We start from the raw sequence: 18,589 nt of genomic DNA on the forward strand, positions 1-18,589 counted from the left end.
CTGGTCTCGTGCAAACCATTGCGTACATCAAACTACCCACAGCTGAAGAGTAAGGAATTTTCTGCATCTCTTCCTTCTCCTTTTCTGTGGAAGGACTATGCTTAACACCCAATCTAAAGTGCATAGCAAAGGGAGTATTCACCGCTTTAGCTTTGTCCATACTAAACCTTTGAAGTACTTTCTCAATGTACCTCTCTTGTGATAACCATAATTTCTTGGCCTTTCTATCACGTGTCAGTCTTATGCCAAGAATTTGCTTTGCTGGCCCCAAATCCTTCATTGCAAAGGATTTACTCAACTCTTGTTTCAACTTCTCAATTCTAAAAGCATTCTGACCAACAATAAGCATATCATCAACATAGAGCAAAAGAATAATAAAATCATCACTAGAGAATCTCTTAACAAACACACAATGATCAGAAGTAGTCTTCTTGTAGCCTTGCTCCCCCATAACAGACTCAAACTTCTTATACCATTGCCTTGGAGCTTGCTTCAAACCATACAAGCTCTTCTTCAATCTGCACACATAGTCCTCTTTCCCTTGTGCAACAAAACCCTCTGGCTGCTCCATGTAAAGCTCTTCTTCCAAGTCACCATGAAGAAAAGCAGTTTTCACATCCATTTGTTCAACCTCTAGGTCATAACAAGCTGCCAAACTCAGTATAGTTCTAATAGAGGACATCTTCACAACTGGAGAAAATATTTCTTCAAAATCAACCCCCTTTTTCTGAGTATAACCCTTGACGACCAATCTAGCTTTGTATCATGGAGATGAAGACTTCTCTTCTTGCTTCAACCTGTAAACCCACCGATTATTCAAAGCTCTTTTGCCCTTAGGCAGTTTCACCAATTCAAAAGTATGGTTCTCATGCAAGGATTGAAGTTTGTCTTTCATCGCTTCAACCCACTGATCTTTGCATTCACTCTCCATAGCCTCTTCATAACATTCAGGTTCTCCCCCGTCAGTCAAAAGAACATATTCATCAGGAGAATACCTGACAGAAGATCGTCGATCTCTGGAAGACCTTCGAAGTGGAACTGCTGGTGGAGCTATAGGTTCTTGTTGTTGATCATTCACAACATCATCCATGGGAGTATCAAAGTCACCTATAGTCTGATGGTCACCACTAACATCACCATGCACATCATCCTGGATAGGATCTGGTGAAGAGTCTAGGGGAACCGGATTCATATCGATCAAGTCACCACTACCTTGTGAATCCACTTTCTCCGTCTTATCAATGTCATCAATGGTCTGATCCTCAATGAAGACAACATCTCTGATTCTCACGAGTTTCTTCTGAACTAGATCATAGAGTCTATAACCAAACTCACCATCTAGACCATAACCAATAAAAATACATTGTCGAGCCTTGGCATCCAACTTGGATCTTTCATCCTTTGAAACATGAACAAATGCTTTACAACCGAACACACGTAGGTGATCATATGACACGTCTTTACCAAACCAAACTCTATCTGGCACATCACCTTTCAAAGGAACACTAGGAGACAGATTTATCACATGTGTCACTGTATTCAAAGCTTCAGCCAAAACGATCTTGGTAACTTTGCATCTGACAACAAACATCTGACTCTCTCAATCAATGTTCGGTTCATTCTTTCAGCTAACCCATTTAACTGTGGAGTCTTTGGTGGTGTTCTCTGATGTCTGATTCCCTGTCGCCGACAATACTCATGAAACGACCCTGTGTACTCGCCACCATCATCAGTACGAATGCACTTCAACTTCTTCCCAGTTTCCCTTTCAACTGATGCTTGAAACTGTTTAAACACCTCAAAGACTTGATTTTTAGACTTCAAAGTGTAAACCCATAGCTTTCTTGAACAATCATCAATGAAAGTCACAAAGTAAAGTTCACCACCATGTGATCTTACTTTTATCGGACCACAAACATCTGAATGGACCAACTCTAGCAACTCTGATTTCCTATGAGGAGGATGGCTTCTAAATGAAACTCTTTTCTGCTTTCCTGCTAGACAATGAGCACAATTCTTCAGTGTAGCATTCTTTAAACCCGAAAGTTGATTCTTCTTCGCTAAACAGCTAAGCCCCTTCTCACTCATGTGACTGAGTCGTTTATGCCACAACTCAGTTGAGTTGTCATTCAGTGTCACATTCACCGTCTCTCGAAAAGTTAAAGCTTGCATCAAGTACAAATTTGAGCTCTTCTTTCCTCGAGCCACAACCAATGAGCCTTTAGTCAGCTTCCACTGCCCTTCACTGAAGGTGTTACAGAATCCCTCATCATCAAGTTTTCCTGCAGAAATCAAATTCAAACGGACATCCGGTGCATGTCTGACATCCTTGAGAGTTAACTTTGTTCCATTGTTACTTACCAAGCTAACATCTCCCATACCAATAACCGAAACCAAACCATCATTACTCATCTTCAATACCCCAAAATCACCAAGAGTATAAGATGTGAAGAATTTCTTCCTCGACGTGACATGAAGTGATGCACCAGTATCAATCACCCAACTAGTCTCGTCGCATGCTAGGTTGACCAAATTCTCATCACAAATAACTAACAGATCTTCACGAGTAACAGTAGCAACACGCTCGGATTTTTCATCGTCATTCCGATCGTGTTTATCACCACCACCTTTGTTCTCTTTCTTCCACTTGAAGCAATATTTCTTGATATGACCTTTCTTACCACAATGATGACACTCAAGATTCTTGTATCTCGATCTTGACTTGCTTCGGCTTTTATCTCTACCCTTTCCATCTTTGTCTCTGTTTTTCCCCCTGTTCTCGATAACCAACACCTCGGACTGTGATGTAGAACCCTGAGATCTTCTTCTAACCTCTTCATTCAACACACCACTCTTAGCCAAATCCAAAGTAATAATAACCTGTGGGGCAGAATTAATGAGTGAGACTCGAAAGGTCTCCCAAGAGTCTGGTAGAGTAGCAAGCAACCAAAGTCCTAAAATCTCGTCATCAAATTTGACACCCATACCAAGCAACTGATTCATCACACTCTGAAATTCACTAACATGGTCAGCTATAGACATTCCTTCTTTATATTTCAGCGCCATCATTTTCTTCAGCAAAAAGAACTTGTTATTGCCCGACCTCGAAGCATACAAGCTTTCAAGCTTCTCCCACAATGTTCGAGCATGTGTCTCCTGATCAATGTGGTTGTAAACATTTTCTTCAACAAATTGCCGAATAAAGCCACACACTTGTTGATGCTCAAATTCCCATTCTTCATCACTTTTCGAATCGGGTTTTTGAGTAGTAAAGACCGGAAGATGCAAAGCCTTCACAAACAACAAGTCCTTCATTTTATTCCGCCAAAGTTGATAATTTGTGCCATTCAACATAATCATCTTGCTCGTATTAATTTCCATAATTACCTGACACAATAACCAAGCTCTGGTACCAGTTTGTTGGGAAGAAACCGAACAACCGAAACAAAGCGAAAGCACAACCGGTGTTCTTTCTCTCCTTATAACTCCTGTCAAAAATTATGGTAAGCACAATAGCACAAGATATGTTCTCTATCAACCTTAATCAACCACAAATCAACTAATACAACCACAACAAAAATAAATAGAGACCGATATTTTTACGTGGAAAACCCCTCTAAATTAAGGGTAAAAACCACGAGACTTTAGAGTCCGATAAAGAGCTCTACTATCATCAAATGTTCGACTACAAGATCACAATATCAAGCCTACAACAAGCATTCAACTCCGACAAGGCTAACAATATGTAATCTTTAGCAAAAGAGAGAAAAATGAGAGAACATCTCCAAAAATGTAGCTGCTGAAAATGGGTATTTCCGACGCTACAAGACTCAGATGAAAAATCCGACCGTACAAAGTCAAGAACACCTTATCGCCTAGCTGCTGTCCAAAAATCAGCTCAATCGAACCATGGATGGATCTTCGATCGAAGAGTTGATCACTGCTGCACCAAACTTGAAAAACTGAAATTTTCTTCTCTCTTTCTCTCTGTTTTAATTTGAGATTTTTTTTTGTTTTAGCTCTGCAAAAATTTCTGCCCACATCACCCGTTAAAAGCCTCCCAAAAATGGCTTTTGACAAAACCAAAAAGAGACAATAAAATGTGGCAGAAATTATGGGTTTCCCACATAGTGGGACCCACACCTAACAGTTGGTGTTTCTCAGCTCCTCCTACTTCTATTTGGCCTAATTCGTTTGTTGGTAGCCCTTCCCAACAGGTTAACATGCCCACTTCCGGTATAACACAACCTCAAGCTTATGTGGCAACTCTTAAAACTGTGGCAGATAACTCCTGGTATGCGGACTCAGGTGTCACGCATCACCTTACAAATTCGGCTACCACAATTAGTGATGGTGAATCATACAAAGGTCCAGGTAAGGTGTTTGTTGGGAATGGTTCAGCTCTCTCTGTTTTGACTACTGGGCAATCATCTCTTCTTACACGGTCTCAGCCATTGTTCATGCGATCGTTATTGTTTGTTCCTAGCATCACTAAAATTTTTTTATCTATGTCCAAGTTTGCTAAGGATAACAGAGTGATGTTTGAGTTCTTTCCTACTCAGTGTCAAGTGCGTGATTTGCAAACTAAAGAGGTTCTTTTGAAAGGTTCCGTGCATCATGAGTTGTACAGGCTCCATCTCAACAAGTCCTCTACAGGTGGATTGTCTTCTACGTGTGCTCAGTGTCTTACAGCTAGCAAAATGCTGCCTCTCAATATTTGGCATTCTAGGCTAGGCCACCCGTGTCAAGCTATTCTGTCAAAGGCACTTCTAAGATGTAATATTCAGTTTGCTGATAATAATAAAGCAGTTGAGTGTGTTACTTGTCATTTAGGGAAAGAACATAAACTTTCTTTTTCTAAATCGAATACTACATACAGTTCACCTCTTTAGTTGATAGTTGCTGATGTATGGGGACCGGCTCCACTGATGTCCAATGGTTTTCGGTACTATGCTGTTTTCACTGATGCATACTCACGTTATACATGGCTTTATTTCTTAAAGAAAAAGTCAGAGCTTATTACTGTGTTTCCATAGTTTCATCGTCAAGCTGAAAGAGTACTTGGTGCAAAGCTTCAAATGCTACAAACAGATGGGGGAGGGGAGTTTCAAGCATTGAAAAGCTATTTAACGCAACATGGCATTGTCCAGCGCCTCTCTTGTCCATATACATCTGCTCAGAATGGTCTCGTTGAGCGCAAACATAGACAAGTGGTTGAAACGGGTCTATCTATGCTTGCTCATGCTGCTATGCCCTTGAAATTCTGGAATGAAGCTTTTTGCAGTGCTGTGTTTCTGATCAACAGGTTACCCTCTCACCCTTTAGGAGATATATCACCTTATGAAAAGCTATTTAAAACAAAACCAGACTATTCCTCTCTTCGCATATTTGGTTGCCTGTGTTTTCCCAATCTACGGCCTTTCACCAAAACAAAACTTCAATTCCGATATTCACCCTGTGTGTTTCTCGGCTACTCTCCGATGCATAAAGGTTACAAATGCCAAGATTCAACTGGTAAAATTTATGTTACTCGTCATGCTACTTTCATGAAAACACTTTTCCATACAAAACTTTTTCTTCAACACCTGTCACATCTAGTCCTGTGCCCCAGTCTAGTGCAAAACTTTTTGTTTTAGCTCATAGTCAAACAAACAGTACTAGCACACCAACCATAACTACATCTAATACTCATTCTATGACACCTAGCCCTTCACCTGCCACATCTGCGTCACATCCTGATTATCAAAATATATCACAAGACATGTCTAATCCACCTGACTCACCTAGACCGTCTACATCTCAACCTCTCACACATGTCTCACCTACTTCAACTCTCTCGCCTAGACTACAAACTTCACACCCTTCACATCCTATCCCTCTTAACACACATTCCATGGTCACCAGAAGTAAGGTCGAAATTTTTAAACCAAAAGTCTATTTGAGCACAGCATCTTGCTCATCTTCTGAGGTGTCCTCCGATATTCACACTGCAATGGCCTCTAAGTGTTGGCAGGCTGCTATTCGCAATGAGCTTCAAGCATTGGCTCGTAACAATACTTGGACCATCTGTCCGCTACTAGAGAATCGAAGAGCTGTTGGGTGCAAGTGGCTTTTTAAGGTTAAAAAGAAAGCTGATGGTTCGGTAGACAGGTACAAAGCTCGGTTGGTAGCAAAAGGTTTCTCTCAACATGCAGGGATTACTTTTTGGGGCACTTTTAGTCCGGTGGTTCGCGCATCCACGATTCGTACTGTTCTTGCTCTTGCTGTTATGCAAGGATGGTCGTTGAGGCAAGTTGATATCAACAATGCTTTTCTTAATGGTGAGCTTACTGAAGAGTTGTACATGGAGCAACCCCCAGGCTTTAAAGTTTTCGATGCCTCCGGTCAGAAACTTGTCTGTAAGCTGCAAAAAGCTCTCTATGGCCTGAGACAAGCTCCTCGCGCATGGTTTCAAACACTCAGACAGTATCTTGTTGAGCAGCTTCAGTTTCGAGCATCCAAAGCTGACTCCTCATTATTTATTCGAGAGTCTGACGGGCAGACTACACTACTCATGGTTTATGTTGATGACATTGTTCTTACGGGCAGTTCGGATCATGATATAGCAGATGTTGTTCTTCAGCTGCATAAAAAATTTACTCTCAAGGATATGGGAGAACTCAACTTTTTCTTGGGCATTGAAGTGCAGCGCACTACACAGGGACTACTACTCAGTCAAAAGAAGTATGTTACTGAACTACTTCAAAAAGTTGGAATGGTCGGGGCAACTCCTACTCCAACACCCATGGTAAGCACCCCCAAATTGGTAACCTCAGATGGCAGTCATCAGTTGGTTGATGCTCACTTATACAGAAGCGTTGTCATTCAGTGTTAATAAACTAAGCCAGTTCATGAACTCTCCGAGTGAAACACATTGGAAGGTCATCAAGCGTGTCTTGAGATATTTAATTGGCACAATGGATTATGGACTGTTTCTTTCAACAGGTCAACTTGAGCTAGTTTGTTATTCTGATGCTGACTGGGCCTCGTCAGTGGAAGATCGACGATCAACTTCAGGGTATGTGGTGTTCCTAGGTCCCAATCCAATTGCTTGGAGTTCAAATAAGCAGCCAGTTGTATCAAGGTCATCGGCTGAAGCAGAATATCGCAGCCTAGCAAATTGTGTTGCTAAACTTTTGTGGCTTCAACAGCTGTTAGAAGAAGTGGGCATCTCATCATCTAAGTTGCCAGTAATTTGGTGCGACAATTCTTCTGCAGTGTCTGTGGCTGAGAATCCCACACAACATGAAAAAATGAAGCATGTTGAAATAGATCATCAATTTGTTAGGGAGAAAATCCATGCAGGACTTCTACAAGTCAATTTCATACCATCTGAACAGCAGATTGCTGACGTTCTAACTAAACCAATCACACCTAAGATGTTTTCTGCTTTCGACATGCTCTTGGAGTCTTATCACTCAATGAGCTTAAAACTCAAAAATCAACCAGTTGGGGAATGTTAAGAATAATACAGTTGTGTTAGTTTGTAACAGTTGTAACTCCAAAAGCCGTTAGTTTGTTGATAGTCAGCGGTTAGTTGGTTACAGCAGTTTCTGAACATGTGTATAAATACATGCATTTACTGCATGTTCATTGTGTGAAAAATATCATTCTTCAGAGTTTCATCAGTGTTTTACTTATAGTTTAACACACCAGGTGTAAGAGCAATTATACATCGAAGGCATGTACGTTGCACACATTCTTCACATTTATAAGCAAAAGCATTAGAAAAGCAGAGACATTGTTCACAATGAAATACTTCGTTTAAAGTAAGGACTAATGGTGGTCGGCAAAGATGATGCCAAACATGCTTTACCTTTGGTAACTCAACACAAATTTTATGGAGAAACAAATCACACTGTGTACAGTAGTAAAATGAAGCCGAGATCGGTAATCTGCACCCATCACAACATTTGTTAACATACTCACCTACTCTGTCACCTAACGTTAAGTGGTGAATATGCATAGAATGTTCTATTACTGTGGCTTCTCCAACATCATTCCATTCAAGAACCTTGGTTATGGAGCTAACAAACTCATTAGGAGATTCCTCATCTTCATTTTCTACTATTTCATATAAATCTTTATCCTTCATTGCACACTTCACATGGAATATAACATCGCACTTTGAACAATAGTAACTACCATGCTCTATATTGACTTCATCATGACATATTATGCAATCCAAAACTCTAAAATCTTCCACGCGAAGGAAATATTTGTGAAAAAGACGATGATCATGCCACTTGCTTTTGATGATGCGTGGCAAAGAAGTGCACTTTTTATGGACCATAATGTTACATGTACAACATATGTAGGAAGCGTAACTTCCTTCAATACCACATGCATCACAAATGAATGATGATCCTCTTAGCAACAAAGTGAAAGGATGTTCATGCCTTTTATCTTCAACAACAGGATCTAAAGATTCTGATACACATTCAATGTGAGCAACAAACTTACACGGAGAACAACCATAAACAAATCCTATAGGCAATTCATTGTTTTTTCCGCATATCTTGCAAGAGAGTCGTTCGCTATTAAATTGTAGAGTAAGAGGATGCTTGTGATGGCATTTATGATTCAGTTTGAAAGGAAGCTTAGCGCATTTTTCATGTAAATTAAATCTACAGTCAGGAGAAAAGTGTGTATACTTTGCTAATGGTTCCCAACATCCAAAGCACTTACTAACATCTTTAAGTTCTTCATCACCGTTTTCAGTGGAAATCAAAGGATGTTGAAGGGCAAAATGGTCAAGCTCTTTCAAATTATTCTCAGCAATATTAAATGTAAACAAAGCACATTTAATATGAAAGTCCAATTCGCAAGAACAGTGATAAACAAAATCATTACCGTCTTTACCGCAAAAAGTGCAAATGTACTCTCCCGATATATAAGGTACATTTTGCATAAGAAGAAGAGGACGATGAGGATGAAAAGGATGATTAAGCTCCAAAGGTGCCTCGGCACATGCCTTGTGAAGATAAAACCCACAGTGCTCCACACAGCAAAAACATGGAGCAGACACCTCCTCCCCGCACCTGGAGCAATGAGTTACACCACTTTGATTGTGGATCAGCTGGTCCTGATTCAAGATAAGAAGCAGGAGATTGGTGGCCATAATTGCTAGACTCCTCCATTTCTCCTTCCCCAAGCAATATAAATAAAAGAAAAGCTTGACTTTGGGAGCAAAGTTTGAATGGGAAAACAAGATTACAAGCGAAGAAAGACAATGATTCAGGAAGTGGGGGAGCATTTGATATTTAGAGGCAGAGGGTCGTCGCTTATGGTAAAGATCCCGAATCAAGCTCCGCTATACAAAACCTCTTGATTTATTTCATTGTATAAAAGTAATAAAAACACATTATATTAAAGTTAATACATATTATAACTAATTTTAAATGATTTTTTATTATTTAAATTTATATTTGAGTCGAATAATTTTTTTTAAACAAGATTAGAACTCAAATTGTAATAAAATAAGCAATGGTTAACGTTAAATTGACTGATTTCAGTATAAAAAAGTGATTGTAGTTAGTGTTAGTGTTATGCACTAGGGATTGGGTATTGGGTTTTGAGCTGAGTACCATGTGCCACTGCCATGTCTTTTTTATACTTAAAACTTACAATTAGAAAAGTTTGAGTGTGAAAACTCAAATTGTTATAAAATAAACATTGGTCAAAGTGATATCAGTATAAAAAAGTGATTGTAATTAGTGTTAAGTGTTATGCATTAGGAATTGGGTATTGGGTTTTGAGCTTACCATGTGCCTGTGTGCCATGTCTTTTTTATACCTAAAACCTACGTCATTTTTCATAAACTATTCACTTTTTTTTTAAACAACAAAATAATCTTCATTACTCATGTATCAATGTATATATATTTAATTTTTTTCAAAAATATTATTTAAATTTAAGGTTGATATGAGAATGTTATCTAAGGTCTGGGCTTCGAAGGCCTTGTATGTTCTTTTTAATTAAGTTTGTGTTAGAATTTTTTTTGTATTCCTCTTCATTTGAATTTTGCTCATTTATTTTGAAATTGTTGTTGTTTTCGCTTATCTTGAAGTGATGAACACAATTATAATCTTATAATTTTTTTATTAAATTGTACAATTGTAGTATATTTTAATTTGTCATTGAGGTTGTCACATAATCAAAATGTTGTCTAGGATTACCATGTTATAATTTTTTTATTAAATTGTACAATTGTAGTATATTTTAATTTGTCATTGAGGTTGTCACATAATCAAAATGTTCTCTAGGATTACCATGTAACTTTTAATTTTCCAATTTATAGCTTAAAATTTTGGTAGACGTAAATGAGCTGTTATGGATTAGCTTCGCTACCTAATGCTTGATGTAGTAATAAACAAGTAGCTCAATTAGGAGATTTGGTAGCACGTGTGTACGGCCTCTCAAGTTCCAGAATAGGTTGCACAGAGCAGCAATAGGAGCTTCAACTCTCTAACAGGTTCTCATGCTCCTGCCAGTTCTCGCATGGCCGCCTTCTGTTAAAACATGGTTTAAAGAACTTAAACTTAACAAGGCATGCATGCCTACATTTAAAGAAAATAACACATAGAAATCAGGAAATTGGAGTTTGAATAATCAAATGTTCACACAAATTCCAACTTAAAACATGCTTCCCTTACGTTTCAACTTCAACTACGAAACCCTAGTTTGGATAATAATTACAATCAGCATTACATGTAATAAAATACTGTGTTCTCCGCCAAAGAAAAGTGGTAGTTTTGGAGTATAGTCACCACAATGCCACCTCAGTCCTCCCAATCTGAAGAACTGAAATTGTTATCGTGGACACTTATTATGGACAATGAAGTTGCATTACATTCCAAAGCCAAATCTAAATAGGGCCCACCACACTTACTGCAGTTCGGATAGTAATAAATCTTCTTAACAACAGTGACAGAGTGCTCATAAAGGTCCTTACGTACTTTAACGATACTCTCAAGTTTGAGGAATAGATCTTTACTATGGACACAATTGCCATGAGTAGAAGTATCACATGCTGCACAATGATAAAATCAAATATTTGGATCTCAGACGTTCTTCACAAACATCACAAAAATGACTTTTTGAATAACTATTATCATCGTGATAAGCAAGTGAAAGAAGATGTTAATCACTTTTGTGTTGGGATGTAATAGGCATCGAAAAACATTTATGATCTAAAGAAAGGGTGTTAATGTGCGAGCACCAGTTGTAAGAGCAACTATACATCGAAGGCATGTATATTTCTTACATTCTTCACATTTATAGGCAAAAGCATAAGACAAGCAATGACATCTTTCACAAAAAATTACTTCCTTTGAAGTAAGGACTAATGGTGGTTGACAACGATGATGCCAAACATGCTTTACCTTTGGTAACTCGACATAAACTTTATGGAGAAAGAAATCACACTGTCTACAGTAGTAAAATGAAGCCAAGATCGGTAACAAGCACCCATCACAACATTTAATATCATACTCACCTACTCTATCACTTAACATTAAGTGGTGAATGTGCTTGAAATGTCTATTACTGTGGCTTCTCCAGCATCATTCCATTCAAGAACCTTGGTTATGGAGCGAACAGACTCATCAGGAGATTCCTCATCTTCATTTTCTAGTATTTTATATGAACCTTTATCTTCCATTACACACTTCACATGGAATATAACACTGCACTTTGAATAATAATAACTACCATGCTCTTTATTGACTTCATCGTGGCATATTAAGCAATCAAAATTCTAAAATTTTGACACCATTTTTTTTTTGGTTTGAAAACGGGGTCGACTTGGGTTTTAAAAAAAAAACGGGAGTCGCCACCAATCCTTTTTGAGGTATGATTGGATCACCTTGAAAAAGGTTGTTTTTAATAAATAATTTGATTTTTATTAAAACAACGGTTTTGGTCTACGAAATTTAGAAAACGGGTACGGGAGTCGGTTACGCACCAGGAAGGATTAGCACCCTCGATACGCCCAAAATTGGTACCTAGTTGATTAGCTAATGTCTTGATGTCGAAAATTGAGAACTTGAAGGAATTAAAAATACGATCCTTGTATTATATAAAAGAAATTGAAAAAGAAGAATATTTCACGTTATTCGAGAAAGAGAGTCATATCCAGTAAGTTAGAATACGATGTCTCGAATTCCCGATACGCGAATGAAAAATGTTTATTTAAAAATTTTAGCCCTCTCGGATTTAAACGAGATCACGACCAGTAAGTTAGGACGCGATTTTTTAATCCCGAGATCATTTAAAATTTGAGTTTAAAAAGATTCGTACATTTAGATTTATCGTGAAAATCGAAACCCAGTAAGTTAGGGTACAACCCTCTCGAATCTAAACACGAAATATTATTTATTCAAAACAAATTTTGTTAAATCGAGTACAATAAAAAACACGAAAGCCGTAACAAAAAATACGAAAGCAAATTACATATTTTATGCATGGTAAAATCATAATGAATATGAAAGTATAAAAAGTATAAAAAATACGAGCAATAACAACGATATAAAAAGGCCAAATCTACAACATAAAAATAACAAAGTATAAAAACATATAAAATTAAAACATTCATTCAAAATAAAAATGAAAATGAAACAAATAAATAGTAAATACGATTAAATATAAAGATATATAGGCAAAAATTAAAATATGTGTATATATATAAATATATATATGTATTTATAAAGGTTAAAATATGTACATATATATATTAAGAAAGGCGTAAATATTACAAAACATAAGAATATATGTATGTAGATAAAAAATATACATATGTGGATTATAAAAATAAAATAAGATAATATATAATATACGTATTTTAATACATAAAAAAATATAGATATGAAATAATAATATATATATAATATACATGTTTTAATTATATATATATATATAGATAGATATGTATATAAAAATGAGTGTTTACATATTAAATAAGTTAGAAAAAAATACGTATATGCATAAAAAACAATAATAATAATAATAATAATAACAATAATAATAATAATAATAAAATTGCTAAAATATGGATTAAATCAGAATAAAAATGGAAGTACTGGGCGAAATCGAAATAAAAAAATAAAAAGGACCAAATTGCAACGCGTGCTGAAAAGAGAAAGGCCAAAACTGCAAATAAACCACAGGCCCAAAACGCAGCGTTGAAATGGGCCAAGTCGGAACAAAATGAAATTGCAGGGGCTAAATTAAAAATAAGAGAAAATAACGAAAAAGGATCAAATTGTAACACGCTGCAAAATTAGGGGGACTGCGCGCGCAAATAGTCCAAAAACTAAAAACAACGCGGATCCTCCGGGTCGGGTCAGGTCGGGTCGACGCGCGGATCCCCCTGTCTTAAACGGCACCGTTTCAATTTGGGTATTTTAAAGCCAATTTTCTGAAAAATTTTCATTTTAACTGATCCCCTAAAAAAACCCCACATTTCCTCTCAAAAGCCAGGCCTTTGAGCCATACCAGCGATGCCGTTGCGCCACCACGGGCGGTGGCCGGCCTCGCACAAGAGGGCGATTTAGCTCCCGCTCCAAGGCCCGATTGAAGGTAAAATCCGTCTAACCAAAAGATCCAAAGGAGAGACCCCCTAACTCAGACTTTCGAAGCTGATTTCAATGATGGGCAGATCTAAACGGCGGCGCAACCGAAAAAACGAATCAGGTGAGTTCTCCTCTTCTTCCTTTTCTTTAATTTATATATATAAATAGACGGAAAAAAAATAAAATACAAATAAATAAAAAAGGTTAAAACATCTATGAACGGAAAACAAAACTCCAAATCACCTTGAATCTTTTTTGTTCTTATATTTCTCTGCTAAAGTTCGTTTTTGTGTTACAAAAATCGCTAGAGGGACCCAAAATTACATATTTTGATGGCTTTTATAGCCGAAAGAAAGAAGAGAAAAATAGGTTTTTCTTCATTTTTGCTTGCGTGTTTGCCATCTTCTTTGCAGGTGATGTGACGATGGCGGTGGAGTTGGTGACTACCAGAGGAGTGGCGGTAGGTCTGGGGCAAGTGGCCGATGGGACATGCGGCGGCAGTACTAGGTGCGGCACTAGGGTTTCATACTTTATGAAACCCTAGTTTTGGCTGTTAGCTTACTGGGCTAAGACATTGGGCCTCGGGTTTGGGCCTGTTCTGTAATGGGTTGGGTAGGTTAGGTTAATGGTAATTGGGTCTGTTTGTAATTGGGTTCCGGGTTAGGCTAGTTGGGTGAGTTAATTGGTTTTGGTTCTTGGGCCCGGGTCTGGGCAAAATTGGGTTGTACAGCTGCCCCTCTTTGCTCGTTGTCGTGTAACAAGAACAGAGCAAAGACTAAAAAAAAAGACCAATTTTGCCCGGTCCCGCCGAGTCTTGACTTCTTTGATGTTTCTCCTCTTCAATTAGCTTTATTTCAGTCTACTGTGTCTTGTCGCTTCAATCCACTCTACTGCACTTCAACAAGATCCGACTTGTAGCTTCAATCTTCTTTGCAGCAACTTTTGGGGTATAGGCATTGGCGTTTCGACCCACTCCGCAACGTCGGGGAGATAGAATTACTGGCTTCAATCTGCTCCGCTGTAATCTCATGGAGATAAGATCTGAAATTCTTCGGTCTGTCCCACTGTAATCTCAGGGAAATAAGACCTGACGCGATCTACTCTGCTGTAACTTCAGAGAGATAAGATCCTTCATTTTAATCCGCTCCACTGTAATCTCAGGGAGATAGGATTACTAGCTTCAATCTGCTCCGCTGTAATCTCAGGGAGATAAGATCTGACACGATCTACTCTACTGCAACTTCAGAGAGATAAGATCCTTTATTTTAATCCGCTCCACTGTAATCTCAAGGAGATAAGATCTGAAATTCTTCGATCTGTTCCACTGTAATCGCAGGGAAATAAGACCTGACACGATCTACTCTGCTGTAACTTCAGAGAGATAAGATCATTTATTTTAATCCGCTCCACTGTAATCTCAGGGAGATAGGATTACTAGCTTCAATCTGCTCCGTTGTAATCTCAGGGAGATAAGATCTGAAATTCTTCAGTCTGTTTCACTGTAATCTCAGGGAAATAAGACCTGACACGATCTACTCTGCTGTAACTTCAGAGAGATAAGATCCTTCATTTTAATTCGCTCCACTGTAATCTCAGGGAGATAGGATTACTAGCTTCAATTGCTCCGCTGTAATCTCAGGGAGATAAGATCTAAAATTCTTCGGTCTGTTCCACTGTAGTCTCAGGGAAATAAGACCTGTATAATGAACTTAATTATGCCTAATGATTAGGATGACATGATCAAAATGAAACAAATGCTCCTAACTAGACATGTGTGAATGGTGTTTGCATGAATGCAGAATTTTATTTTTCGTGAATGATCTCGCTTAGGTTATCATTACTCAAAGTTCATCAAGGTTTTGTAACTGATGTGTTACAGCACCTTCTTGCTTGACTAACTTTTCTAAAGGAACACTTAGCCAAGTTGCCCCCACCGTGAACATCAAAGTTCAACCCACTGGGACATAAAATTTGCACCCTCAATCTCCCACTGTAACCTAAGGGTAGAAAGATACGGCCTTTTCAATCTTCTCGTATCGCAATTCAAGGATACAGAATGTGAAGCTCTTTGGTCATTTACCTCATTCCCAAGGTGTCATACCAAATGCTCATGCACAATTGCAAAAATTTTCTTCTCCCAGAAGACCTTTTCCTTTTGCCTGGTAAACATCGCTTGTTAGTTCATTGAAGCTTTGCCACCAACGCGGCATTTGTCATTTTGTTTTATCCACGTTTGGACAACAAAGTTTAAAAGGATAGTCCTGATTTAGACTTTTTCCTTTTAGACACTTCAAATTTGGTGTGTTCTAAACAACGGTCCTGTTTCAGGTTCCTTCATTATTTAGAAATTTCTAGAGTAATATGCAAAGCTCATTTGGCTTGAACATTCAGTCCATTAATCGTTATTCCAAATGTTTTTGAAAGAAATTATCACAATGGACAAACAAAATGCTATTGAGAACAAATCTCGAAATGAATGAGTTATCAAATTTTCCTAAGATAGGATGAAAAATAAACAAAATGAAATTTTATTGGGGAACAAAGCTTGAAATGAATACATCAATCAAGACAACAAATTTTGCCAAAATTCAAAATATAAGATAACAACAGGTGCCCCAGATATCGCAGCACGAGCTTCCCTGCATAAGTTTTTTTTTTACCATTTAATATGTGTTTAGGGAATCTACAGTATTTTGTCGATACCCCAATATGTCGCCTACCCTTTCTTGTGATTCAAGTATAGCGAGACCACCATATGCTCTAGATTTCTGATCAAAATTTGAGTTGTTCCGTTCACCTCATGCCTCATCAAAATTTGAGCCGCCTTTTTCAGGTTTTCAACTCAAATCCCCTTTGGTCTTAAGGCGCCTTTTTACTGGTTTTCACCTTGGTCTCTCCTTTTTTTTAGACCCCCTTTTTTTAAGTGAAATATTTCTTGACTGAGTCTGAGTTCACAGGATTTGGCAGACTTTTACCATCCATTTCGCTTAAGATTAAAGCCCCTCCTGAAAAAGCTTTTTTTACCACATATGGACCTTCCCAATTTGACATCCATTTTTCTCTAAAATCCTTTTGTAGAGGAAGAATCTTTTTTAACACCAAGTCCCCCTCGTAAAATTCTCTAAGACGAAATTTTTTGTTATAGGCTCGCATCATTCGTTTCTGATACATCTGACCATGACGAATAGCTTTTAACCTCTTTTCTTCTACCAAGTTCAGTTGGTCATATCGAGATTGAATCCACTCAGCCTCATCCAACTTTAGTTCAGCTAATACTCGGAGAGAAGGAATTTCAACTTCTATGGGTAAAACTGCCTCCATCCCATAGACTAAAAAAAACGGCGTTGCCCCCGTAGAGGTCCTAACAGAGGTACGATATGCCAGAAGGGCAAAAGGTAATTTCTCGTGCCAGTCTTTGTAGGTTTCAGTCATTTTCCCTACAATTTTCTTGATATTTTTGTTAGCTGCTTCCACGGCACCATTCATTTTTGGACGGTACGGTGACGAATTGTGGTGCCTGATCTTGAACTGACTACAAACTTTCGCTATTGAGTTGTTGTTCAAGTTTAGTGCATTATCTGATATAATCCTTTCAGGCATCCCGTATCGACATATGATCTCTTTTTTCAGAAACTTGCTTACTGCTAACTTCGTGACATTTGCATACGAAGCAGCCTCCACCCATTTAGTGAAGTAATCAATAACCACAAAGATAAAACGATTCCCATTAGAAGCCTTCAGAGATATTGGCCCGATAACATCCATTCCCCACATGGAGAAAGGCCATGGAGAAACCATAACATGAAGAGGTGACAGTGGTGCGTGCATTTTGTCACCATAGATTTGACATTTATGGCACTTTTTGGCATAATTTATGCAATCCCCTTCCATGGTGGACCAATAGTACCCAAATCTCATAATTTGTCTGGCCATCGTGAAGCCATTGGCACGCGTTCCACAGATACCTTCATGCACTTCTTCCAAAATTTCCTTGGCTTCGACAGCGTCCACACATCTCAACAATACTTGATTTTTTCCTCTTTTATACAAGATATCCCCATCTAGGACATAATCAATAGCTAATCTCCTCAATGTCTTCTTATCATTTTCCGTCGCATGGTCAGAGTACTCACGACTCTTCACATATTGTAATATGTCATGGTACCAGGGGTGATCATCCTTTTCTCCTTCATTGTCAATGTTGCAACAATAGGCTGGAGCCTCATAAATGCTGATCTGGATAGGCTTCATATCCTCTAGCTTGTTCACTTTGATCATAGAAGCCAGGGTAGCCAAAGCATCAGCCATCTGGTTCTCATCTCGTGGGAGATAACTAAAGGTGACACTATCAAATTCCTCAATCAATTCCATAACCAATTTTCGATAGCGGACTAACTTGGGATCTCTTGTTTCCCATTCCCCTTTGAGCTGGTAAATTACTAATGCAGAGTCCCCGTATATCTCTAGCACCTTAATTTTCCGCTCAATGGCTGCTCGGATGCCCATAATGCAAGCTTCATACTCAGCCATGTTATTTGTACAATCAAAATCCAATTTGCTAGTGAAAGGATAATGATCTCCACTAGGGGACACGAGTACTGCCCCGATTCCGTTGCCTATAGCGTTTGAAGCTCCATCAAAATTTAGTTTCCAAGGACCACCTTCTTGGAAATCTTTTTCTATAGTTGCAACATACATCAAATCTTCATTTGGGAAATTAAAGTTCAAGGGTTCATAATCCTCCAGCGCTCTACTTGCCAGGAAGTCCGCTATTGCACTCCCTTTTACAGCCTTCTGGTTCACATAGACTATGTCAAATTCAGATAGGAGAATTTACCATCGGGCCATTCTTCCATTCAAAGCGGTTGATTCCATCAAGTATTTCAGAGGGTCCAGTTTAGAAATTAACCAGGTTGTATGGTACAACATGTACTGTCTCAGTCTCCGAGTTGTCCAGATCAGGGCACAACATAACTTCT

The 18,589-nt window shown here is 38.3% G+C and overlaps 2 protein-coding genes across 2 annotated transcripts; both read right to left on the reverse strand.

Moving 5' to 3' along the window:
* Positions 1–7,672: 7,672 nt before the first annotated feature.
* LOC121214899 (uncharacterized) lies at positions 7,673–9,160 on the reverse strand. The gene is made up of 2 exons (XM_041089399.1): positions 7,969–9,160; positions 7,673–7,740 (listed from the first exon to the last, which is right to left on the reverse strand). Exons 1-2 carry the CDS (start codon positions 9,158–9,160, stop codon positions 7,673–7,675), a joined length of 1,260 nt encoding a protein of 419 aa, XP_040945333.1.
* Positions 9,161–11,554: 2,394 nt separating this feature from the next.
* On the reverse strand, positions 11,555–18,140 carry LOC107956269 (uncharacterized). The gene is made up of 2 exons (XM_041089400.1): positions 17,576–18,140; positions 11,555–11,694 (listed from the first exon to the last, which is right to left on the reverse strand). Exons 1-2 carry the CDS (start codon positions 18,138–18,140, stop codon positions 11,555–11,557), a joined length of 705 nt encoding a protein of 234 aa, XP_040945334.1.
* Between the last annotated feature and the right edge of the window lie 449 nt (positions 18,141–18,589).

Source organism: Gossypium hirsutum, chromosome D02, assembly GCF_007990345.1.
Source record: "Gossypium hirsutum isolate 1008001.06 chromosome D02, Gossypium_hirsutum_v2.1, whole genome shotgun sequence".
Lineage (NCBI taxonomy): Eukaryota > Viridiplantae > Streptophyta > Magnoliopsida > Malvales > Malvaceae > Gossypium > Gossypium hirsutum.